General features: G+C 43.9%; 1 protein-coding gene across 1 annotated transcript in view; it reads left to right on the top strand.

Moving 5' to 3' along the window:
- The first annotated feature begins 5,466 nt into the window (after positions 1-5,466).
- Positions 5,467-26,299, top strand: part of triobpb (TRIO and F-actin binding protein b) — a 28,992-nt gene continuing 8,159 nt past the window's right edge. Inside the window, exons 1-8 of the mRNA XM_063223840.1 lie at positions 5,467-5,848; positions 7,691-7,747; positions 8,413-8,481; positions 8,777-8,866; positions 9,284-9,393; positions 10,268-10,763; positions 11,908-12,187; positions 14,688-14,799. Coding sequence (XP_063079910.1) covers positions 5,843-5,848; positions 7,691-7,747; positions 8,413-8,481; positions 8,777-8,866; positions 9,284-9,393; positions 10,268-10,763; positions 11,908-12,187; positions 14,688-14,799 — 1,220 coding nt within the window. The 5' untranslated portion in view covers positions 5,467-5,842. The remainder of the gene's footprint in view (positions 5,849-7,690; positions 7,748-8,412; positions 8,482-8,776; positions 8,867-9,283; positions 9,394-10,267; positions 10,764-11,907; positions 12,188-14,687; positions 14,800-26,299) is intronic.

Here is a 26,299-nt window from a genome sequence, read left to right on the forward strand (position 1 = left end):
TCATCGCAGCAGCAGTCCCGAAGGGGCTCGTGTGTGTCTCGCTCATCTTCCCCTGCCAGGGGGACTTCCTCTTTTAAGCGGAGTGAGTCTGTGGCCTCGTTGAGCAGCAGTCGAGGCTTTGGCTCAAGTGGTGTTACGCAAGGCCTCAACAACAACAGCAGATCCAGGAGTCCTTCCTCTCAAACTTCTTACGGTGGACGAGGTGGGGATTTTGGGGGTGGGCAGGCAAACTTCAAGTCGATTGGAAACTCTGCAGCAGCAAAAGCTCTGTCTGGCTCTTACGCTGACCTGAGAGGGAGTGGGACGAGTGGCAGAGGGGCCTTGCGTAAGGCTGAGTCGACCACCTCTTTAGCGTCACGTGGACCTGCGAGTCGCAGTTCCTCACCTTCCAAGAGGGGCTTTGACTCTCCAGGTCAATCTGTTTTGCGCAAAAGCGAGTCAAACGGAATCCTCAGTGGCCATGGTCGTGACACAAGAAATTCATCGCCTTCGAGAAGGGGCAGTGATGCACCTGGCCAATCCCTGCTTCGTAAAAGTGACACAAGGACTTCCACCAGTTCTTATGGTCTAGACAGGAGGAACACATCACCTACAAAATCCAGTTATGATCACCAAGGCCAATCCCTTTCACAGAAGACTGAGAAAAGTAGATCCACATACGACCGTGATAGTTCTTCAGTATCTAGAAAAGGCTTAGACTCTGAAAGGTCATCTTTAAAAAATAAATATGAGACAAAAGGCTCATTAAGTCGTAGCTCATCTCCAGCTAGAAATGGCTATGACACTTCTAGCCAATCCATAATGCGTTTTACTGAGACGAGTCGCCCTGTGCACTGCCAAGGCAGCCGTAGTCCCTCTCCCACTAGAAAGGATTACGACGACCTTCGCCCATCCCTTCAACGCAAAGCGGATCCTGACAGCTCTAGAAGTCTATCCAAACGTAATAGTAGCCCCTCTCCATCTAGAAAAGGCTATGACACCCCTCGCCAATCAATACAGCGCAAAACTGAAACTGAGGGGTTCAGAAGCATATCTGACCGCAATGGCAGGAGTTCAACTCCTTCTAGAGGGACATATGACACTCCTCGCCAATCGTTCCAGAGGAAAACTGACACTGACGGTGCTAGAAGCATAGCTGGCCATACCAGTAGGAGTTCATCTCCCTCTAGAAGGGGACAGGACACCCCTCGCCAATCCCTTCAAAGGAAAACTGAAAATGACAGCTTGAGAGGCGTAACAGGACGTAACAGTAGCCCCTCTCCATCTAGAAAAGGCTATGACACCCCTCGCCAATCAATACAACGCAAAACTGAAACTGAGGGGTTCAGAAGCATATCTGACCGCAATGGCAGGAGTTCAACTCCTTCTAGAGGGACATATGACACTCCTCGCCAATCGTTCCAGAGGAAAACTGACACTGATGGTTCTAGAAGCATAGCTGGACATACCAGTAGGAGTTCATCTCCCTCTAGAAGGGGATATGACGCCCCTCGCCAATCCCTTCAACGTAAAACTGAGACAGACGGCTCTAGAAACCTATCTGGACATAACAGCAGGAGTTCCTCTCCTTCCAAAAGAGCCACTGACCTTTCTAGTCAGTCTACAGTGAGAAAATCGGTCAGTTACGAATCTAGACCCAGCGCTCCTTTCTCATATACAAACCCAAACCCAGTGAGTAGTCATGGTAGAACAGATTCTAAACCCAAAGTTCCCTTTTCGTACAGCAACCCAGCAGTGGGTGGCCATGGCCGCATCGGTACCAATCCTTCCTCCGGTTCCTGGAGAGGATCCTCCCATTCCCTCAGCAGTCCGCCAATCTCCCGCAGCCCCTCCCCTTCGAGAAAGACCTCCGAAAGTAGGTCGTTCGAACGTTCTTCTCAGAGGCCATCACCTTCTGCCATCTCGGGAAGTGGCAGCAGAGCTGGGAGCAGGAGCAACAGCAGCAGCAGGCATGCCACCACCATGGAGCACAGCCGCAGCCACACTCCGGAGACCAGGAGGTCGTCAGTGGGCCAAAGCCGAAGCCAGTCGCCCCAGATGCGCAGGCTTACCTCCTCGCAGAGCTCCATGGACTCCACTGACGTGTCCAGTCACATCTCTGGGGCGTCCGCGGGCTTCAACAAGGAGGAGTACGCCATGTTGGCAGACCTGCCCAAGGTCAAAACCATATTCCAAAGAGAGGGGCCAAATCGCCTGGGAAAACTTGAAAGTCGCCCTTCAGGAGAGGAGAGACTGTACAAGCCAGCCAGGTAACTGGCCCAGAGATGTATTAGATTTTGTTATTTATTATGTTTAGATTTATTAACATATTATCTTATTTTTTTAAAGCAATACTAAGTAGTTTAACCCAAACCGTCTTTATAGTGGTTTATCAAAAGAGTTCTGATGGGGTGAATGGCACTTCTGACCTCTTTGCTACCCTCCATGGCTTACATAAACTATACTTAGTAAATATGAAATTTGCAATTTGAATGAGGGACTGTGCAGTTCCACTTCCATCCTGTAGGGTGACTTCAGAGCAGAAAACTACATAGTGTTGCTTTAAAAAGTCTTACCTATTGATAGGTTTCCCCTTTACAAACATTTACTCTGTGAGGAGGGGCAAGATGCTAAGCAGCCAATCACGTGAGCGTATTTTTTGAGTGACAGCACTTTCCAAACAATCAGAGGTTGCAGAGGGATCCTCAGCTGCGCACGCAGAGATCTTTGTAAACAGGAAACCTGTGTACTGAATACCCATGGATGTATAATGTCAATGATGATTCCACTGAAGTGACTTAAGCTGTACCACTGTGTCTGTCTGTCAGCCACTCCCACACCAAACCCTCCTATAGCGGCTGGGACAGCAGCGGGGAGCAGCTGGATGGAAGACTGACACGCTCACACTCCTCCAACTCCCTCCACCTGCAGGTGTGTTGTGTACCGCGTAACATGCACCACCCCGAGTGACATGCACATCCTCTCCCTCTACCATAGGTCGCCCCAAGCTAGCCAAGCTATGCCGAGCAGCCATGCCGAGCAGGAGCCAGACTCAACAACCGGCCACCTTGGCAGTGTTAGTGAAGCATAGCTAACTTGACTGACAAAGTTGGGGTCAAGAGTTCAGTTCCTCCTCTCCACACCATTACTGAGGCGCTCACAGCTTAGTCACTGCCGAGCTATGCGCTTGCAGTGCAATTGCATCTGAACACAGTTAAAAACATTTGTATTGCCCAATAGCAACATGCACACACACACACACACACACGCACGCACGCACGCATAAACACAAAGAATAAGTCTTAGTGTTTATCCCCAGAGAGCATGCAGTCCAACTATGGAGGAGGACGAAGAGGAGCAAGCATGGACAGAAAAGCGGAGGTCGCCGAGGCAAAATCAGGTTTTGATACATTTGTTACCTTATTATTACTTAAGTATTATTGTAAAATAAAAGTGAAGTTTATTTAGGCTGAATCCCATTTCTACCCCTTCCACTTCCACTTCAATTTGTTTAAGAGAAGTTGATTTAGTGTCTTTTTACCACCTCTGTGTGATGCGATGATGTCTTCACTCACCTAGAGAATGACCCAGGGCAGGCCTTCGGTCTACTTCTCACCCAGCGTGGAAAGTGCTGATGAGTCTGCAATTGAACAGGTATGTATACCACCAGTGATTTCCGCAGAACATCTGTCAGTCAGGGTCGGTGTGGGGGGTTGGCTGGTATCAGAGAGGTGACCATCATAGGACAAACAGTGCTGTGCAGTTGAAATGATAAACCGTGAAATGAAGCCCAGACTAAAAGAAATAGGTTATAGCCTACAGTCTTTAGACATACAACTTTAGACATTAGGACGTTTTCTGAAAGTGGAAGGGATTGGTTGTTGAAGTGGCTTAAAGGATAACTTCAGCCAATTTCAACATGCAGTTGTAATGCTCACACTACCCTGGACTTGTCAGTAGGGCCTACCTAAGATTTTTTTTTCCAGCCTTTTCTGAGATTCTGGTCATTGTAATGGGGGCAGGTGTTTGTTTACATTTCAAAAAAACGTCTGGATTTATTCCCAAAAACATCCAAAAGGTTATGCAACATCAGCAGACAATTAGCAAAGAGTGATACCTTTTGGGAGTTGGCCTATGTTAAGATGTTTTTAAATGTAAACAAAAACTGCCCCCATTAGAATAGCTTAGATCTCTGAAAGGGCTGAGCCGAAAAATGTGGCATCACCGGGTAGCCTACTGACAAGACAAGGGTAGTGTGAGCAATAGGCCTACAACATTGAAATTGACTGAAGTGGTCCTTTAACTAGAAAGTGCTATGGGAAACACACTTTTGATGATAATACCTCCTTGTGTTCCTTTTGTGTGTGTGTGGCCTGTGTCTTCCCCCACCATATAGCCTAGAAAATACATTAACACATCACATACAATATTTTGATAGAAGAAGACATACATGTATATCACGGTATTTACGAATTTACGAACGAGTTGATAATAATTAAGAAAGAGGTAACTAGATGTCTCACACGTGCACTTCTGTTCTGACCGACTGGGTTAGACACATGGATCGACTCGAGTCCCGCGCCCAGTGTGTACTCCCTGTGGATGCTGAATGAGAGCGCGCATAGAGCTCTTCAGCGTTGACGTCAACTTGTATGCGGCGTTTGGACTACCGGTTCCCTGGCGATTTTTTACATTGCAAAACGCCATAGAGATTCAGGTTTGGCAAAAATATAAGTTGCACGGCAACAACGAACATTAGCGTGTCCCCGCATCCCTTTCTCATTAGTGGAACGGATCGTATCATCATGTTGGTGTATTCACATGTTAAATCATGACGATTATAATTCAATATTGCTAACCCCTTTCTGATCATTAAAACTTCCGAACTACATACTTTCCTTTGGTTGCCATGGGTACAACCTTCCGCACGTACATGCCGTTAGATACTGGCGCCGTTTCTGTAGTCGCCAAAAGCTTCCGGGTTTAGCATATGGACGCAACATCGTATTTATGTCGAAGTTTGACACAAAATGATCAACCATGTCATACCTACAGCCTATTTTTAACACCCTCGACAGTTTGCGGGGGTTCGCTAAGCGCGTGATTGCACTCGGAGCTTATTTGAAATTTACCCCTATTCATTCCCAATGGAGGCCGGAAGCCGATAGGAACCAGGACGTCCTTAAATGCTAACATGAAAGACTACAATCTACTACATGCTTCCGCTTCCGCTGAAGAACTCTATTGTCAAATGTGGGCTGCCAGGGCACGCATTCCAAATTCCTGGGAGCAGAACCAAAAAGCTAGAGATGGGATTTCACCTTGTCAGCTGAAAAAAAATCCCAAAACCACGCATAGACGTCCCTTTAACGCGCTATAGCCTACTTTGTGTTTACCGCCTTTTGACTGTATTTACTGTTAGTTATTTGTTATTGCGAGATACATATTCAGTCAGTCAAGTTAATGTCACACCTGATTGGTTTGCTATGGTTCTACTTGCCCAAACGACTACCAGAGACACGCCCAGGAAGTAAATTGCGAAGTAGTGCGAGTTTGCAATGGAGCTGGGGGAGTTGAGAAATCGATAGATTCAAATTGTCACGTTATGTGTTTGTTGTAATTTATTGTGTTAGAGAACACGATGCGTGTTTACTCACTCGAATCATAATGCTAGGAGATGGCGGTAGTGTGTCGATGTAGGTTATGTTAGAAGAGCACGGTGCTTATAGCCACAGAAAATCAACAGGTAGCCAGCAGATTGCTCTCGTGTTTACTTAACGCTGGCTCTCAACACCAAACAGGAATGCGTTACTAATATTTCACTTTCCCCCACTGTGTCTTCAACTGCCTATTGGATTTAAACATGACGGTAAGTGTTGCTCGCCGCCGCTGTGGTGAGATTTCTTTGCCTTTTCACAAACAAGAAAGGGGAGTTGCATTTCTGTAGTTCTGGGAACTTCGACAAAGTCTGAATTAAAATCGCGTTGTGTCTGTAGGTGGTGATGGTAAGAGATGATGTGTCACTCGCTTCTGTAGCTTGTAAATTAAACGTTGTTGCATGATTTGTTAAGGATACCTTGCGATGTACATGGTGAAATACTTAAAGTGTGGCAGGGCAAGTCCTTGTGGATACAACAGAAGTATGTGGGCTAATCAGCAAAGGTATGCAAGGAAAAGGTCTAATAATCTGCGTTGTTTAGATAGGCTACTCTTTCAACTGGACGTGTCATGCTGCTGCTCGATAGTTTTATAGTCGAAGTGGCTAGTGTTGCTTCCTGGATTTCAGATAAGGCCGTTTCATCTCATCTGCATTCAATAAGCCAATCTTAAAACCGAGTAGAAGATGAACCCAAGTTATTTGTTGTAATTAAAGTGGGAGCACACAAGCAATTATTAGTTATGAGTGTACACTTGGTAGTCTCGTACATAAATATGCTTTCAATGTCAGCTTTCCTAAATCCTGGTGTCCTCCACAGCTGCCATTATTGATCAGTCGGTCAAGGAGAAATGTGACGTAGGCATTAGAGTTAACTAAACTAAGTTCACGATTATCTTTGGCCATTGCCCAGATGCTTTTGTTTGTCATTCTCCAGTGGCCAGTCAAAGTCTGCATGCCATGAGAAACTGATCAGTTAAAAACTGCTGATTGAGAAACTGAACAGGGGTTGTTCATGGTTGGGTGAATAGAAGCTTATGAGATGGTATGACAAGGCAGATAATCTTGATTCTCCATCAGAGTCTGAAAGTAGGTCTACCTTAGGCAACTTGGGTGTACCTGTAGCTGCCTGATTGTGTTTGCTTCCTTCTCATGGTGGTGTGTTTTGACAGGGGTTGTAAGGCAGGCAGGCATTCAGACAGACAGAGAGGGTGTGGTTAAAAAGGCGGCATTGGCTGCAATAATCTGCAAAAGACGCCGGCAAAGCCTCCACTGTTTACCATTTCTCTGAAATATTCCAAACGCAGACAGTTTACAGCAACTCCCCTTGTTTGGGATTGATGATATTGCTCATCTCCCAAGTACTCTACTCTACTTAGTCTTGGACGTGGTTGTGAAATACAGCCCTGGCTCTGAGATGCATGTTGGCCTGCTGGTATTGCTGATCATGAAAGGGTGATGTTGTTTCTGATGGCATCATGCAACCCTTCAGAGACGCAGTGTAGGGTGCTCTGCTCTGTTCGCTGGTGTTGTGCATTGTTGTTGTGCATGAATACATGCTGTGTTTGCCGTGCTGTTTCCTCTCTGTCTCACTCGTTCTGTTTCTCTCTCTCTCTCTTTCTTGCTCTCTCTCTTTCCCCCTCTCTTGTGCTTCCTGCCACTTTTCACACCTCATAGCTTCGTCTTGCCCAATGTAGCCGTGACACACACACACACACACACACACACACACACACACACACACACACACACACACACACACACACACACACACACACACACACACACACACACACACACACACACACAGACAATTTCTGTGAAGTGCACACAAGTGTGTATGTTTTTGTTCCGGTGGGTTGCTCTGAAGCTTTTGAAGGGTTTGCTGTCTCTCTGTTTGCCATGATAGAATTATGGTAAGAAGTGTTTGTTTTTCACTTGAACCCTGAAAACCCAAGAATTCACCCCCCCTCTCTCTCTTTCTCTCTCTCTCTCTCTCTCTCTCTCTCTCTCTCTCTCTCTCTCTCTCTCTCTCTCTCTCTCTCTCTCCCACAGCCTGACCTCCTGAACTTCAAAAAGGGATGGATGTCAAAGCTTGATGAAAATGGAGAGGTACGAATGGACGCTGCCCCCTCCCCTTTTTTTGTTTCACTGTCTTTTCTGTTCAACCCTTATATTCCTTTATTCCTTCTCTTCTTTTTCTCCTCATCGTTCTCTCTATGCTCCTGCTTCCAGTTCTCCTGTTCCCTCTACTGTATTCCACCCTCCGTTGGGGGAATTGAGAAGGGCTGCTGGTAAAGTGATAGCCCCAGGCTCTCCCTACCAGTGTCCTCCTTGTTGATGCCTGTAGCTCAGGTGTGTGTGTGTGTGTGTGCGTGTGCGTGTGCGTGTGCGTGTGCGTGTGCGTGCATGCGTGTGTGTGTGCGTGCGTGCGTGCGTGCGTGCGTGCGTGCGTGCGTGTTGCACAGAGCAGTCCGCCTACATGCGAGTAAGATGTTCACCGGTGCTGTTGGCAGTGGTGACTAATGTCTTAGGTGTGGCAACCCAGTGCATGTGCCTGAATAACTCGACAATTAAAAAAAAAAACCTCACCGATAATGTTTTTTAGAAAACCTTTGTAGATTTTAATTTCCCATGTTAGGCGTTTTCCCCGTTGACCAAGTAACTACGAGTAGGGTTTTGCTTGCTAGTACAGTACATTCCCCACAATAACTCATCAACAAAACTGCGTTCCCAAATGGTCGACCGATAAATCCTGTGTGTTTGTGTGTTTGCAGTGGAAGAAGCACTGGTTTGTGCTGACTGATGCCGGCCTGAGGTACTACAGGGACTCTGGAGCGGAGGAGGTAGGAGGACAGGACTCTAAATTTACTTTTTTTCATCACCAGCTACTAGCCAAACTGAATTTTCACTGACATTTGGCCAGTTGGCACGTGTCAATTTAGAGCCCTGGTAGGAGGACAGCCCCCACCAACCACATTGCATTGCTACCTGAATTCCTTTGGTCTGGGGAGAATACCATATGCCACGTCATATTATGGACCTCCACAGTGGCAATTTCAGAGGACTTGCTGGCTAGTGCTGTCTTGTAATTGCAGTTTCTGTTTACTATAATGTGACACTTTTTGTGCTTCTACGCAGAAAGATGACCTGGACGGGGAGATTGACCTGAAGTCCTGTGTGAAAGTGTCTGAGTTTGATGTGCAGAAAAACTATGGCTTTCAGCTACACGTAAGCAGCACATTCCTCATAATTGTTTTTTTTTTCTTGTTGGAAGAAATGTAAATAAATGTGTGCAGGAAGTTCAATGTAGCGTGATAAAAAAAAATAAAAAAACATTTATTCAGTGTCTCGGAGTTGAGAAAGAAAAGAATATGTGTTATGCCTGAGCTGCTTACAATGAAGCGTGTTGTCAGAGTGACTGACTGGTGAATGTCGTGGTTGTTGACACTTCTAATTAAAACTTGTTCTGATATTGTTTTCTTTTTTTCTTCTTCACATCCTCTTAACTGCCAACCCACCCACTCTTCGTCTTTTGCCCACTTTCCTTCCTGGTTTGGACTCCACCTCTCTACACTGCTCTGCTCTGCTCTGCTCTGCACCCCTCCACTGGTCTGTCTCTCTACATCCCTCGTTCCCCTCGACCAGACCCGGAACACGGTGATCACACTGTCGGCCATGACGGCCGGTATCAGAAGGAACTGGATCGAGGTTCTGAAGAAGAACATTCAGCCCAGTAGCTCTCCGGACCTCACACGGTAAGTACATTTAGCCATCTAACCTTCTACCCTGCATCACTCTGGCTGACGGACCCTAGTTGTTTTTGTCAAGGACCATTTCCTTAATGTTGTCTTTGCACCTGCACCTCTTCCTGTACGCTACCTTCCCAACATGTTTATGTTGTTATCCTCTTTTGTTTCCTACTTTTCCTTAAGCTTTTCTATTTATTTGTGTCCGGGATTGTGTTGGAGCTTGTTGTCGTTTTACCCCTCATCCCAAGAGTTTTTTTTTGTGTACGCAAGTCTTTGTGTAACACTCTTCAAAGACTCTTGAGGCATTTGTGCAAAAGTGATACGAGATGTATAAAATACACAGGACACAAGGGTAAGAAATAAGAAAATTAATAGAGCTTCCATCAAAAGAGACACTTCATAGGCGAATGCATAGATGATGGGGGTATATGCACAATTTTGAAGTCTTCAGCTGCCTTGATGGTGAACTAAGTGTTCATTGGCGCTGGTTTTGTGGTACTGCTCAATCTGAATTGAGAAAGTAACATGTTGTCACACAATACATTCTGTATAGATATGCTGTACACTATACAGGCTGTACAGATATGCCGTACTCTGTGGCGGCGCACATAAAGGCCCGTGTGATAATTTGTAGCAAATTACAATGCGGACGTACATACCCTGTAATAAAGCACCTTCCTCCCAGCCAGCCGGTGCAGGAAAAGTGGCCCTTCCTGCATGTCGCGGTGACTCACCTGTCTGTGTTTGTGAAAGCAGCGAATGAGTCTGCACCTATTAGTCAAGCCGAGCCGTCCACTCACTTCCCAACCCAAGTCATTCCTTTCCTCTCTCCCTCCGTCTCTGTTGAATTGCGTTCTGTTCCCTCCTCCTCCTCCTCTAGGCTGCCCGACAGTAACAGCGATAAGGAGAACTCACAACACTCCCGTTCCCTGTCCTCTAGCCGACGCCTGCCCTCCCACTCGGACAACGCCAACAGCACCGCCGCCCCCTCATCCAACCCCCCGCACCAGCACCGACGCTTCGACTACGTGGAGCTTTCCCCCGTCACCGCCACCACGGGCCCGGGTTCGAGCGGCCAGAGGGAGGCTGGCGAGGGCCAGGTGAAGGCGGAGAGCGGCTCCTGGAGGGAGGAGTCGAGGGACGCCACCAGCAGCCAATGGGAGGCTGTGCTGTCGCGGAAAGGCGTCGGGCAGGGCGGGGACGGCCGCGTGCGCATCGAGGACGAGATCGAGAGGAAGTGGGCGGAGTTTGAGCGTCTGCCCCTGAGGGAGATGAGGTCGCTGCCCTCCATGGGGTCTCACTCCGGCCCCGGTTCCGATTCCGGTTCCGGCCCGGTGGGGGGTGGGCCGCCCTCCAGCGAGGCGCTACAGAGGGAGGTAGTGCGTGGAGATGACTTTTCTTTAATTTGCAAAAGACTAAAACGCAAATTAACAAATTTCATCTGCTGAGTTGAAAAGCAAAAGTGTGCTAGCGAGTGACTAACCCAGGGTGGTTTGTTTGTTTGTGTGTGTGTGTGTGTGTGTGTGTTTGTAGCCATTGCTCTTTGAAAATCACACCACAATTGTGACATCAAATTTGCATCAATAATGCCATCTCTGTATTGCACCTTTTAAAGATCCAGTATGTAAATCAAGGTGTTTATTTTCCAAATATATGCTGCCCATTCACAAACTTGATATTTTCATTATTTACTAAGTAATAAGCTGATATTTACCAAATTGTACTGGTAATTGAAGATGACGGACATGGAGAAGATCCTCTTGTTCGTGTATGAAAAGCGACAATTTTCAAGTCATAATGAAATTTTGGAGATTGATGATGGTGGTTAATACTCATGAAAAGATAATGATAAATCAATGATTAAACGGCATAAATTCTGGAAGTAAACCTTGAAATAAATTACATACTCCTTTAAACTTTAATGGGTACTTGCCATAGGGTACTGTCAAGCAGTGCGGATTTTCTCAACTTTCACTATTCACATGCAAGCATAAGCCTAAGCAGAACGACAATTAGTCATGAATAGAATTTCCTAGTGTAAGCAAATTCGCTCTAAGGAGAATCGTAAGAGGTCAGATTTAGTGGCCAGTGAACATATGACCAGTTCAATGGTGCAAGTTAACAGGTTAAATCCTGCTGCTTTGAGAGTGCCCTTGTGTGACTTGTGTGCAATTAGTAGTAGCAGTCTGGTTTCTGTTTTCACCATGACCGTACAGCCTTTAACGGAAACCTCAGCGAGTCACATGAGGCTCTTTGTTGGACTAGTGGGCTCGTGGTGGGGAGGGATATATACATTGTGGATGGCACCTAATCTACAATCTGAATGCACAAAGGGGCCCCTTTGACTGAACAGTTCCGCTGCAATCACATGTGCTTGCCCTGGCTTCGCATCGCCGCTTCACCATATAGATCTGCTAGTCTGTTCTGCAGAGTGCTTTACCCCATTCCCCCCTCTCTTCCTCTCTTCCTCCCCCTCTCCTCTCTCTCTCTCTCTCTCTCTTCCTCTTCCCCCACTCTCAGGTGGCGTCTCTGAGGCAGCAGCTCGAGCTTCTAAGGAAGGGGGGCGAGGGAGGGGGGGTTAGGGGGGGTAAGGAGCAGCGAGATGGAGTTGGAGACGGAGGTATAGGAGGAGGTGGTGAGTGTGGGCCTCTGGCTTCGTGCGGTAAGAGCCTGAGGAGCATGGAGCTGGCCCACCGGCACGCGCTGGAGGAGCTACAGAGACTGCATGCACGCGAACTGCTGGAGATGCAGCAGGAGAGGGACCGCCTACTGCAGGAGGAGACACAGGCCACCACCAAAGGTACAGAACAACACAACACAGCACAGCATCCCTTTCAGACAGCTTCCTCTTGCGTCCACAGGTAATCCTGTTGGGTGTGGCTCATTCCTCTTGGGTATTATCTTGGATACCGTGGCTCTTAATAAATCACATAGACTTGGTGTCTCGGTCAAAGATGCAACCGTTACATGCGCACCAAGAAATTCTCTTTTTTGAACTCTGATGTGTCACCCATAATGCTGTGTGTATTGCAATTGCATTGCTTCACTTTACTGGTGCAATCACGGTAATGAATATTGGCCAACAGGCTGGTCCATTTGAGCCATGAAACTTCCCATATAAAAATGACAGGTGTTTCAGTTATTTTGTCCAACCCCTGGATATTAGGGGGAGATGAGATGAAATATAGTAAGGATGAGATGCAGCAAAGGAGGGGCTGACTGTTGCTGGAGGAGTCACTGGCTACCACCAAAGTTAAAGATCACCACACATTGTAATGATTTGTTAGAAATAAATTATTAGAAAAATATAATGGGCAGCGAAGATGAGATATTGTTGACGAGATGCATCAGGTAAGAGACACAGGCCACCACTAAAGGTAAAGATCACTACTCAGGCACTAGGATGTATTCTGAGGGTGAGTCAGTACCAGCAAACTTCAGATGCAAAATCCTCTAAAAGCCATTTTTAAATAGCATTTTCACTAAGAATGAAAGAGCCAAGTGAATGTTATCAAGTTAGTTTGATTCATTTGCGGGGGTTGTTGAAACACCCACATGGAATCAAGCCGAGAGACTTTCGGTGAGGTGATGACCTTTGTTCGCTTCATTCCAGACCAATAAAATTTTATAAATAAATAGTTATTAGTAATAAACCCTATATACTATGGGAAGCTAAGATTACATTTCGTGAAGGAAAAGTGAATTGGACCAATTTTGTTTTGGTGGCTATTGCCACTGTCTCTGTCACACATCCACCATTTTACTGCTGGCTGTGAAACGAGACATCTCCATACCAAGAGGATTTGCCGTATCAAAGGAACTTGACAAGCATGTGCAGACGGGCTGCAATATTTTACATCAAGTTGCTAGGTCTACCAGTATATTATAGGTCATGAAGATATCAATCAGATTGATGTGTTAAGTGAGATCCAGGCTCTGGGACAAGCTGAGGAAAAAACCCTCTATGTAGTTCAGAAAGGGCTTGTACTGCGAGTCTTGCGTAGCAGGAAAAATAAGTGTTGGCTGTTTGGGCTACAACTGCTTACTCATCTAATTCCATCATCTTTATGGCCGGACATCTGCATTTTTATGTATACAGCATTTATGAGTTTGGCCCAAGACATTCAACAGATGACCAGAGGAGGAAATTATGAAGCCCCATAGCACTGTGAACTTGTGAACGCGATCAACCAGCTCAACACGGTTTCAGCTTGTTGTTCACACAGCCTTGTAATGCGATATACATTGTAGAAGAATAACTTTTTATCCTCAATTTAGCCAGGATTGTCCCTTTGAGGCTAAAGCCCTATTCGAACGGGACTAGTTTTATGCATGAACATGGCAAGATGTGATTTTATCTCTGAACATCGGTAATGGCTGATTCAAACTGGATTAAAATATCTCAGTAAACGAACAGAAAGTGGGAGGCTTAAATCATCATGCACCGTCGTGACAGTCTCTATATGTCTCTATCTATTGTGGAGATGTGTGCCATGTCCACAATATATTGATTTTTTTAGCATATTATTGGGAATCCAAGGAGTAATTTTTCCCGTGGAACAATTTTAATAATTGGCTCCTGGTTTAGCCTAATCAGAATCCATTAAAATGCGTCTGTATGCGTGTCCTTCCATCTGGAGAATGCGTTTGACCTTGCTGCCTGATTTTGACAGCAAACACAGTTTGGAACAACTCTCGAAAACAAAACGGACTGCTTACTTCAAGGCTGTTAACAAGCCCAGAGAGGTTAGATATAATGTGTGTTTCATGCACTTCACCAGACATCCTTACATAGGATCACATTCGGACAGGATTAGTATGACGGAGGGTAATTTCTCTGGACCGTTTCACAGGTGGTGAAACTCTCGGCAAAGTTTACCAACATTCTTCGCTATCTTTACTGACATGACTCGTTCGGACGGGACTAAATTTCCACATTATTATTACTTTACCCCACGTCCCTTTATTAAACTAGTCCCGTCCGAATATGGCTTAGTGTCTCTTCTGCCAAGTATGTCCTGGTCGAAATGGCAACCAGTAAAAAGTTCCAAACACGTATTAAGACATAATAAGGAAAATAAACTTACATAAAACATTAAATATTAACACTATTCATGTTCAATGTAGGTTCAAAGTGTATTGAGCAGATTGTACCATTACCGAGCTGAGAACGGTGTTGTTCACCAGACCATCTGACCTAATGATCTGGCATGATTATTATTCATGTTCAGTGCACTGACAGACAGACACACAACTAACTCTCTATGTTTTTCTTGCCATCCCATAATGGTCGTTGGCAGCCATGGAGGTCCTGAAGAAGGCCCACCACGAGGAGCTGGACAGGGAGCTGGAGAAGGCGCGGAGGCGGGCCTCAGCCGGGGCGGACACGCAGGCCCTCGGGACCCAACAGCGGTCAGTGGCCGGACACATCACCATTGCATTGCATTACATTACATTACACTTGGATGACGCTTTTTTATCCAAAGCAACTTACAATTATTTGCAGGCTATTGGTTTCAGTCCTTGGAGCTGTATGGGGTTAGGTGCCTTGCTCAAGGGCACCTCAGACATGGAGTGCGGTAGGGAATGGAAAGGTGGGATTTGAACCTGCAACCCTCTAATCTGAATATCTTCTGAATCTCCTTAGCGATTGGGCCATGGCTGCCCACACACATACACACCACACAGAACAGTAGAGCAAAGTGTGTGTCTCCTACTGCACATACAGCTGGCCCACACAGTAGGCCTGTGAGAGTTGAACTCTGCTCTCAGCCCATAGATTCCACAGCTTGTAGTGCTAGTGCAGAGCAGTGCTGCTCATCCATGAAGACTCTTTCTCCTCTAGGGTCGTTATCAGAGTGGACATGCACTCCAAGAATTCACAACCAGTGGCCACGGATTACCTCACTAGCCGCCTTGACCTTAAGCCGAGTTTGCACTCACCACCACTTTCATCTTTGTGCATAACACAAAGTGATGACACTGGCTGTATTGAAATGATTTCCTGATTTCAAATGTTTCCCGTTGTCGTAGTACCAGTGACTTTTTTTTATGGTAGTGAGTGTTGTGTTACTGCTGAACATGGAAAGATGTTTGTTATTCGTCACATGTGCAGCATGTGGGCTGGGTCTTATGCTTGTTTTGCTGAGCAATGCTTGGTTCCTTGCTGCCACAAACACGCAGGCCAAGGGTGGATAAAGCGCTACTGCATTGTTGGTTTCTGTTATACTAGTATACTAGCCCCACCCACCAGCGGTTGAGAGTGGGTCTAGCCTCAGACAATGCCCCAGGCCCTGAAACTGACGGACCAATCACAACGCAGGAGCTTTATGTTGAATCTTTGGATGCATTTGTTTTGACTGTTTGGATGCAAAGCGGGCGGGGTTTTGGTCAGAGCCTTGGCCTATAGGCGCAGACACGGTTTGATAAACAACGAGTTGATCCCATCAACAATCTTCCGATGTCTCATTGATCAGGGCCAGACTAAATATTCACATTTAATCTCCCATTTAGTCTGGCTGGCCAGGCTAAGTTTCTGTGTGTTATTGAAGCTAACTGGAATCTCAACACTTGTACGTCTGTGGTATGATATGGTGTGAAGTGTCAAGGCAGTCAGGGTCGGTTTCCGACTACCGAGTTTAAAAAAAAGAGCTATATCTCTTGCCGAGTCGGTCTTGCCATGATGTGGTTGTTTATTACATTGGCAATTTGAACCATAACGACGAGAATGACTTGGGTCTCTCTCACCCACAGCCCTCAGCTATCTGACACGTCCGAGTTCCGACTTAACTTTTCATATTTTAGTCTGGCTTGTCAGGCTAGTTTTACTTTGTTATGTAACATTCAGGCATTCTGAGTAAAGGAAACCCTGGGTCATTTCACGTGAAATCAGACACTTTGGGACCCGACCGACACAGACTTCAATCATACTGGCTGTGCCTGTTTAGTAGCAAGGTAGCGCCCCAGATCTGCATTTGTGTGAATCTGACACCAATATGAAGGGAGAAACGGACCAGCAAAGTTTGACATATGAGGGTAGGACACTATACATTCAGCCTTGATTATATCAGTCAGTGTAAGTCACAAAAATATGTCTGAGGTGTTGTTTGAAAGCTCTTTTCTGGCTCTACAAATTACACACACAGCATGGAATACAACAACCTTCAGAGTATGAATTATGATACATTAAAAAATAAAAAATTGAATATAAAAAAAAACGTATATTTTAAAATGGCCAGTCTCTTGTCTTAACATAGCCTGTAAGGTTATAAATGAACAACAACAACACCTGAAAATGGGGTGTTTGGTTCTGTATTCATTTCAGAGATAATGGGACATAAAGGTTGAAATGAGTTGTAATGAAGTAGTAATAGAGTAGTGTCAGGGACAGGACTGGACTGGCCATCTGGCAAAACGGGCATTTTCCCGGTGGGCCCTGCACCCTTGTCGGTCCCTATTCCAGGTTCTCAAAAACTACACAGCTTCTGCCCATTGTCAATGGACACAGTGGAAGCTAGACAACTTTTAGCATTCAGAGAAGGCAGGGTTGAAAGAATAAGCTCAGTAAAGGAATTTTCGAAATGTTCAAGCATCAAAGGTATGTTGTAGCTGTATATGATGGCAACTAGTGGCTAGCATGTGTTGAGGAATGTATGCCAAGCACTGGGGGGGGTGAAACTGAACTTCCTGCATCCTCATGGACCATCTCCATCCTTCACATATTCCGTTAGACATGCTGTCATGTGATATTACTATGGTATTAACATATTATTACTAGGTGATTTGTGTGATGCCATATTTTTGAGTCCCATTCTCTCTGAAAGGAATAAAGAACCAACCACCAGCATTTCAGGTGTTGTTCATGACATTGCAGGCTATGTTTAGACAAGGAACTGGCCATTTTAAAATATAAGTTTTTTTGATATTCAATTTTTAATTTTTCAATTTATGATCATTCATATTCTGAGGATTGTTGTGTTCCATGCTGTTTGTGTAATTTGTAGAGCCAGAAAAGAGCTTTCAAATAACACCACAGACATCTTTTTGTGACTTACACTGACTGATATAATCAAGGCTGAATGCATAGTGTCCTACCCTGATATGTAAACCTTTGCTAGTCTGTTTCTCCCTTAATATTGGTGTCAGATTCACACAAAAGCAGTTCTGGGGTGCTACCTTGCTACTAAACAGGCACAGCAAGTATGATTGAAATCTGTGTCGGGGTCATTTCACGTGAAATCAGACACTTTGGGACCCGACCGACCCGGATTTCAATCATACTTGGTGTGCCTTTTTAGTAGCAAGGTAGTGTGACGGAGGTCATCTTGCACCTGTTCACTCCCCTCGGGGATCGAACGTGCGACCTCATCAACTACAACGGTCCGGCAATGGGAGACACAGTACGATACCGCTGGGCCAAGAGACTAGTCTCTCGGCCCAACGGCACGAGACTGTATGAAGCTATCGGAGGGAGGTTTACCAACGTTCCACGCCAACTCTGTGCTAGTTAGCCTCTGTTACACTCTCCCCCTTAAACCTCACTCCCATCCCGGGTCAGCGGCACCACTGTGACGGAGGTCATCTTGCACCTGTTCACCCCCCTCGGGGATCGAACGTGCGACCTCGTCAACTACAACGGTCCGGCAATGGGAGACACAGTACGATACCGCTGCGCCAAGAGACTAGTCTCTCGGCCCAACGGCACGAGACTGTATGAAGCTATCGGAGGGAGGTTTACCAACGTTCCACGCCAACTCTGTGCTAGTTAGCCTCCGTTACAGTAGCACCCCAGAACTGCATTGGTTTGAATCTGACACTAATATTAAGGGAGAAACAGACTAGGGAAGGTTCACATGTGAGGGTAGGACACTATACATTCAGCCTTGAATATATGAGTCAGTGTTAGTCACAAAAAGATGCCTGTGGTGTTGTTTGAAAGCTCTTTTCTGGCTCTACATATTACACAATCAGCTTGGAATACAACAACTCTCAGAATATGAATTATGATAAATTGAAAAATTAAAAATGTAATATCTAAAAAAGCTATATTTTAAAATGGCCAGTTCCTTGTCCAAACGTAGCCGGCAATGTCATGAGCAACACCTCAAATGCTGGTGTTTGGTTCGTTATTCATTTCAGAGAGAATTGAAAGAGCCAGAAAAGAGCTTTCAAACAACACCACAGGCATCTTTTTGTGACTAACACTGACTCATATATTCAAGGCTGAATGTATAGTGTCCTACCCTCACATGTGAACCTTTCCTAGTCTGTTTCTCCCTTAATATTAGTGTCAGATTCAAACCAATGCAGTTACGGGGTGCTACCTTGCTACTAAAAAGGCACACCAAGTATGATTGAAATCCGGGTCGGTCGGGTCCCAAAGTGTCTGATTTCACATGAAATGACCCATCGGTCGGGTCCCAAAGTGTCTGATTTCACGTGAAATGACCCCTCTGCATGTCCAGCAACGCTGTTGTGATGATAAGCAGTACACAGTGTGAAGTGATGTGGTGTCACTGTCATTTCTGTGCAGGTTTTTGGTCACGACGACTGATATATCAAGTTAACCTAAGAAAGTTGACCATGGTTTTTGTTTTGGAGTTACATGAAGTGTAAGCAGTATTGTCGTACCAGCATTTGACAAAAACTGCTGTGCGAACCTGGAAAACTAGCTGACTTTGCAAACTATTTGTAAAACATTTGTGTGAGCCTTGTTTATTTTGAGCAATGTAAGAAGAGAAGGTAATTAAATTTTAGGCCATTGCCACATGCATAATCATGTCTTTGCAATTAAAAGGTCACAAGCTTTGTGTGCTGTTAGCCTGCATAGCCATAATGAAATCTTATTCAGCTGTAATTGGGTGGTTGACGTTTAAGGGCGTAACGCAAAAAAAAAAAAAGTTTTTCCAGTTCCTGAAAAAAACGATGGGAAAAATTGGGGAAAAAATAGAAAACAATAAAGCTCATAGTGGTCCGTGGAATTTCGCCAAATGTTTTCCATTTTTGGGGAAATGTGGCCTGCAGTGTGACATCCTTGGTGTGACATTTCTGTAAAATACAATAAAAGTATTAATATTCTGCACAAACATATTAGTCTAGTCATTATGGGGGGTCCACCCGCACCCCCCGTAATTGTTGTTGACACCCATTTTTTTAGACTCCTTAATATGTCTAGTTAACAATAAAAGATGTTAACATTGCTGCAAATTGTCCCATGACTGTTTTTCAGAGGTCATCTTGGAAACTGTGCAATAGCGATTTGTTCAATTCTGACATTTGACTATTCACATAACTTTTGAACCAGACATGGTACAAAGACAAATTAGACCACTTTTCCATATAATTCCAGCATGGGGAATTGATTGGAAGGCTCATTTAGTTCATAAAAACATGTTTAGACTACTTTGTAGGACAAAAATGACTAAAATGTATCAAATATTCTATAGATTCGGACATTAACTAATGTCTAAGTTTTCAAAAATAGTGCAAAAATTGCAGAAATTACAAGCATTTATGACTAAATGCATTCCTTGACTTCAGATGACTACCATACATGCTGTCATTAACATCAAAACATCCCTGCAACCTTTTAAGGCTATGCTTAGTCATGGTTGATGCGAAAAGCACAATATATTAGCAATCTGATGCATTGTTGAATTGACTCTCCCAAAACATCTAACAACAGATTTTTCAGTGGTTTAAAATAATATCAGATGTACTTAGAACATAATAAATGTTTGCCCAGTTTTTTTGTGACAAGAAAGGCCTCAATTTCAAGATGGCCGCCACCAGGCCCACAAAATGAGCATTGTCTGAAAATGACCATACAATGACCAGAAATAGTGATGTTTGATATGCATTTTGACAATGTAATATTCTTAATACTATCCTTACTTGATGGGTAAGTAGTTATAAATACATTTTGACATTGAGAAAATCAATTATCAACATAAAAATAAACTTATTGAATTAAATTAGATCAAAATTAGTGAAATAGAGCTGGCATATGTTGGCTCAGAATCATGTGAAGCCAAGCAATATAGGTGTTTTACTGAGTAATTGTACTACAGCGCACTATTAACAACAATGTGAAATTTCCACTCTTCAGCAATTGAAGATTTAGAATCAGAATACTTTCATTTGATATTTCCTAACTCCTTGTTGGCAGCACAGTGCATACAATTTCTCACAAACAAATTCACCCATTATTGCTTTAAAATATGCAACACGCCAGCCAGCCCCAGCACATTGCTATTTTCCTGCAATTTGCCAGAAGAATCCATCCCAATTTCCATGGTAACACAACATGCCCAACAACTAGGATACTAAACGATGCAACATCTACTGCAGTCCAAACGGGGGTGCGTGGCCTGCTATAAGTTTGGGAACTGCTGATTTACAGTATTAAGCCAGGGGGGTATACTGAGAAGTTGAACATGGTTATGTAATAAACCACTAAGTTAACCAACAAGGAATGGTAAATTTGTTAATAGATATACCTATGATTTAGTTAAGAAAATGAGGACTCCAGGTTCCATTAAATTATTTACCTTTAACACAAGGTTAACTTCACCTGTTTCACTACTAAACCAGCTTCTTAGTATACACCCCCCAGGATGCACTCCGGTTTAAAATCAAAGCTCATAAAACCACCAGGCACATCTGTGAGAAACACTGTGTCTGTGTCAAACTCTGTGTCTGCCACGATGAACCTATGAAAACCAGCTGGTTCAGACAATGGCCAAAGTTGTGTGTGCAAAGACTGAGCACACTTGCTAAACTATCTCTTTACCAGCAAGGCATGATCCCATCATGTTTCATAGCTATCACCATCAAAGTTGTCCCAACAAGGCATGATGCCATCATGTTTCAAAGCTATCACCATCAAAGTTGTCCCAAAGAAATCATTCCTATTCTGATGCCAAGCATCATGAAATGCTTTGAAGGGCTAGTCTTGTCGCACATCCAACAGCAAATACACCCATCCACCTTCTTCTAATCTTCATTGCTTTGTATGCTCAGCCAGGTCTTCCCCAGAGGATGCAATTTCTCCAGTCCTCCCAGCCATAATCCATCTCTATAAAAAGACTAATATGAGAGAATGCTCCGACATATGAGGATGCTGGTAATGAATTACAATCCAGCATTTAGCAAGACTTATTTAGCCAAGCACCAAATGCCAACAACCTCATTTACCATAACACTGAGCACAGGGCCCAAGGTGTGCTCAGTCCTCAGTGCTAAACAACCTATTAGCACCAACCCTCTTTGGAAGTTTGCAGATGACAGAGCTCTAGTAGATATCCTCACCATCGGTTGATGAGACTGGTTGACATTGTTGATGTGGTACAGACACAACAACCTCCTGCTGACAGGTAGCAAGACTGAAGAGATTGTTGTCAACTTCCACAACCAATACCCAGGGCAAGGCCAACACCCTTCACCCATCACTGGTTTTGCGAGAGAGAGAGAGAGAGTGAGTTACACAAAATCCCTGGAGAGATGCATGAGTGAGGCTCTCTACTGGGACACCAACCTTTCGTCACAGAAATAGCCCACTAATGCCACTGCTTCCTGGGGTGGGAAAGTGCTTCACCACCCATCATGAGCATTTGCTCAGCTAGTGCCACTCATCCAATCATCTATGTGAGCTGTGGCAAAAAGGTTTGCTATGTCCCTCACCACAATGTCCAGAGCATAATAATACTACTACTAATAATAATTGTATTTGTATAGCACTGTATCATACAAGGCATGTAACTCAAAGTGCTTAAAAAATGGGAAAAAACATCATTGTTAGAGATGGATTTGCATGGAGGAGATGCCAGTACACCAAGGTACATGGAGTAGGCCATAGGATGGTTTTACAATCCAGCAGTGGGAACACTATCTCCTTCCTTGTGCCAGGTGCCACAGGAAGAGCGCTACCAGGGCCCTTCAGATTGAGCTTTATAGGCCACTAATGTCAAGTGCTCAAATGGTCAGAAACAATAGCAATTCTTGATTGTGACTTTCAAAACACCACCAAGGTTGTGTGTGTGTGTGTGTTTTAAGAGTGAGACTGGAGATGTTTCTGAGATGGTAGAAGTAGCAGATTTGGTGACTATTTTGATGTGGGACTGAATTGATATTGATGAATCTAGGATAAAGGATGAATCTAGGGACTGAGTGGGACATATTGTTGCCGGTTTTATAGGTAGTGAAACCAGACGAGTGCTGTGCCAGATAATCCAGTGAACTCAGAGAGCCATTGTAAGGTGTTAGGTACTGTGTCAAAAGCTGCAGAGAGGTCCAGGAGGATGCGGATGAGAAACAGATTTCATTAGGAGGGAGTGAGGGTCTGGTGTCCACAAGTGGGGCCTATGCTTACAAAGCGGCACTGTAGGGAGCGATTTGCATATACCAGAGAGAATTAAGACTGGCACATTCACCATTGGTTCCCTGTGTTGTTCATAGATGAGAGCAGGTTCACACTGAAGATACGTGACAGACATGACAAAAGTCTGGAGAGAACAAGGAGAACGTTATGCTGCCTGCAACATCATTTATGAACAGCACAAGGCGCCGATGGTAAATTTGCCATTTTGATGTTCTCTGTTCTTACGCAAATTGCCCCCTACGATGCTGCTCAGAAAGCATAGGCCCCATGTGTGGATTAGGGTGGCACCAAGCACCAAGCACCAGGACCCCCACACGCCCCATCCGAAAATATGTCCTCCTTTTACCTGTCATGGAGATGGTCACCCTAGTGTGGATACCAGGTACTTCTACCCTCATCATGAAGTCTGTTTCTGACCATTTGAAGAGCAGCATGTAGGCCTAAATTAGTTGCCTTAAAGCTCATTTTGCAGAGCTCTGGCAGTGCCACTTGGCACACAGGAGATATTAAACCATCCTATGGTCTCCTCTACATTCCCTGGTGTACTGGCATATCTCCTGGCATCTCCTCCATGCTCTGGGCAGTGCTGAGGGACACAGAATACTTTGCACTATTGGACATGTGCACTAAACCCACTCTGTTCTCTATGCCATAACATATATGTACTGCTTTTATTACTGTTGCTGACAATTTACTGTGTTCTAGTATTTCTTTGTGGTCACTGTAGTAGTTTCACATTATCTTATTTTTTGTGTCTCTGCACATCAGATGCTGTCCTGTTTTGCAATTCCATTTGTGTCCTGTCTTGTCTTCACATGTTTGAAACACAAATGTGGTCTTTTGTACGAGTTTCTGGCTTTCTACTATCCATCATCATAAAAACAAGATATTCAATTAAGATATAAATGGCATACATTTAACAATGACTGGACACATTATAAACAACAAAAGGCAAATAAACACACACACAAAAAGGTTAGTATTTACACATGATGATTTCCCCCCCACTAATTTTACAAAACCACACAGTTGTAGTGAACTTCTTCCATATGAAATTGTACTTATCACTTACCCATCAAGCAGATATAATAATTATAATATGACATGGTCAAAACATTTATCAAATATCACTGTTCCGTCATTTTAAGGTCATTTTTTGGGCCATGATCATGCAAAGGGTCTGTTGGCGGCCATCTTGAAATTGAAACCTTTTTTAAAAGTCAGAGTTTGGTCAACTTTTATTATGTTCTACGTACATCTGATACTATTGTAAACCACTGAAAAATCTGTTGCTAGAAGTTTTGGGAGGGTCAAGTCATCAATGCATCTCAATGCATCAGAGTGCTAATATTTTGTGCTTTTCGCATCAACCATGACTGAGCATAGCCTTAAAAGGTTGCAGGGATGTTTTGATGTTAATGACAATATGTATGGAAGTCACCTGAAGTCAAGGAATGTATTAAGTCATAAATGCCTGCAATTTCTGTAATCTTTGCACTATTTTTGAAAACTTAGACATTAGTTAATGTCCGAATCTATTGAATATTTGATAAATTTTAGTCATTTTTGTCCTACAAAGTAGTCTAAACATGTTTTTATGAACCCAATGAGCCTTCCAATCAATCCCCCATGCTGGAATGATGTGGAAAAGTGGTCTAATTTGTCTTTGTACCATGTCTGGTTCAAAAGTTATGTGAATAGTCAAATGTCAGAATTGAACAAATCGCTATTGCACAGTTTCCAAGAGGACCTCTGAAAAACAGTCATGGGACAATTTGCAGCAATGTTAACATCTTTTATTGTTAACTAGACATATTAAGGAGTCTAAAAAAATGGGTGTCAACAACAATTACGGGGGGTGCGCGTGGACCCCCCATAATGACTAGACTATATCCCCCATGCTCTTTGTACTATTGTTCCTTTAACCCCCACCCCACACACACACTACTACCCACCCGCACCCCCACCCCCACTCAAACACACGTCTATGCATTGTACAGGCAGATTACTGTGATTTCACTGCATGGTTTCACTGTATTACTTGTAATAATTGTGTGAATGTGACAAATAAATCTCCTGGTATCCTTATATCCTTGCATGATACATGAAAAACAAGTAAGGATTGAGTAACACATTGCATAAGCATGTCACACCGCATGACATGAAGTCACACCACAGGAAATTCACTGCATTGTGGCCATTTTAATCCTTTTGTATACATGACTGAGCTCTGAGATCATACTAACTAGGTAATGATATTGTGTTTAATCTTAATATGTGTTTTCATTTATAAAAAACTTTTTTCCCCTTCTATAAGAGCAGTCACACCACAGGACATCATAAAATGAACCTAAGCATTGCGTGACAGAAAGTGGCAATATGTAGACATATTAAGAGGTGAAGAGTCACCTTAAACTTCCAGACCACTCTCCAATAGCTGAGGTACTGACTGGTTAGGAGCCTGTCTTTAAGACCCTTGTAGTTGGCCTTGCAGCTGCCCGTTCACCAACATTGACATACATGTCACCCCACAGGACACAATTTGTGTTACGAAATGGAACTTGTAGTTAATATTACTGTCTTGAATTTTTTTCACATTCACATATCTTAATATCAAGATAATATTTATGCAATCATGCCAAATACTTCATACATTATTCAAAATGCTGTTGGTTAATTTATATATATATTATATTCCAGGTTTCATTAATGTTACAGTCACACCGCAGGATATTTGGCATATAAGCCTTTACATAAATCTTAACAAAATATTTCTTCTCATCTAAGACTAATATGAAACATAATGTACCACATCTTCTTTATTGACATTTGGTTTTAAGAGGAAAAATAACAGTTTTGTAGGTTTTTAACCAATGTTACGAAAAAAAACAAGGCGTCACGTCTCCCACCCAATTATATCATATAATTGGCTGATTCATCTCCCTAAATACTGCTGTGCGACAATAATGGGGGGTTTTCTTTTACCTCTTATGTTACAAAATGAATTACAATAGTCCAATATATAGTACAGGCATGGGTTAACGTTTCTTTTTAAATTATATTTTAGGGGCTTTTATCTGACAGGGCAGTGTGAGGTGGTGACAGGAAGTGAGTGGGAGAGTGAGATGGGGGAGGATCAGGAAATGACCTCGGGTCCCTGTTGTACCAGTCAATGTCCTTACCGTTTGAGACACGACAGGCCCATGGGCAAATGTTTCTGATTGCGGGCACATACTGAAAACTTAAGCTTCCAAGGTGGCAACGCAAAATTAAGCACGCCTGTTTCAAACCAGTTTCTTTGTGAAAAACAACTGCATGTCAAAATCAACATCAATCAATTAATTCCAAACACGGCACACAAGTTTGAAAGCCATGCTATGCAATGGATATGAACTGTAATGTTGGGTTAATGTTACAGGCCTTAAGTTTTTAGTTTATGACAGGCTGCATGAAACGAATCCAAATTAGAACTGCCCCAACAGTTTCTTGTTTTAAAGGAACAGTCCACCCTTTTTGATTTTCACATATTTGCAG

The sequence above is a fragment of the Engraulis encrasicolus genome, chromosome 2, assembly GCF_034702125.1.
Source record: "Engraulis encrasicolus isolate BLACKSEA-1 chromosome 2, IST_EnEncr_1.0, whole genome shotgun sequence".
NCBI classification, from domain to species: domain Eukaryota; kingdom Metazoa; phylum Chordata; class Actinopteri; order Clupeiformes; family Engraulidae; genus Engraulis; species Engraulis encrasicolus.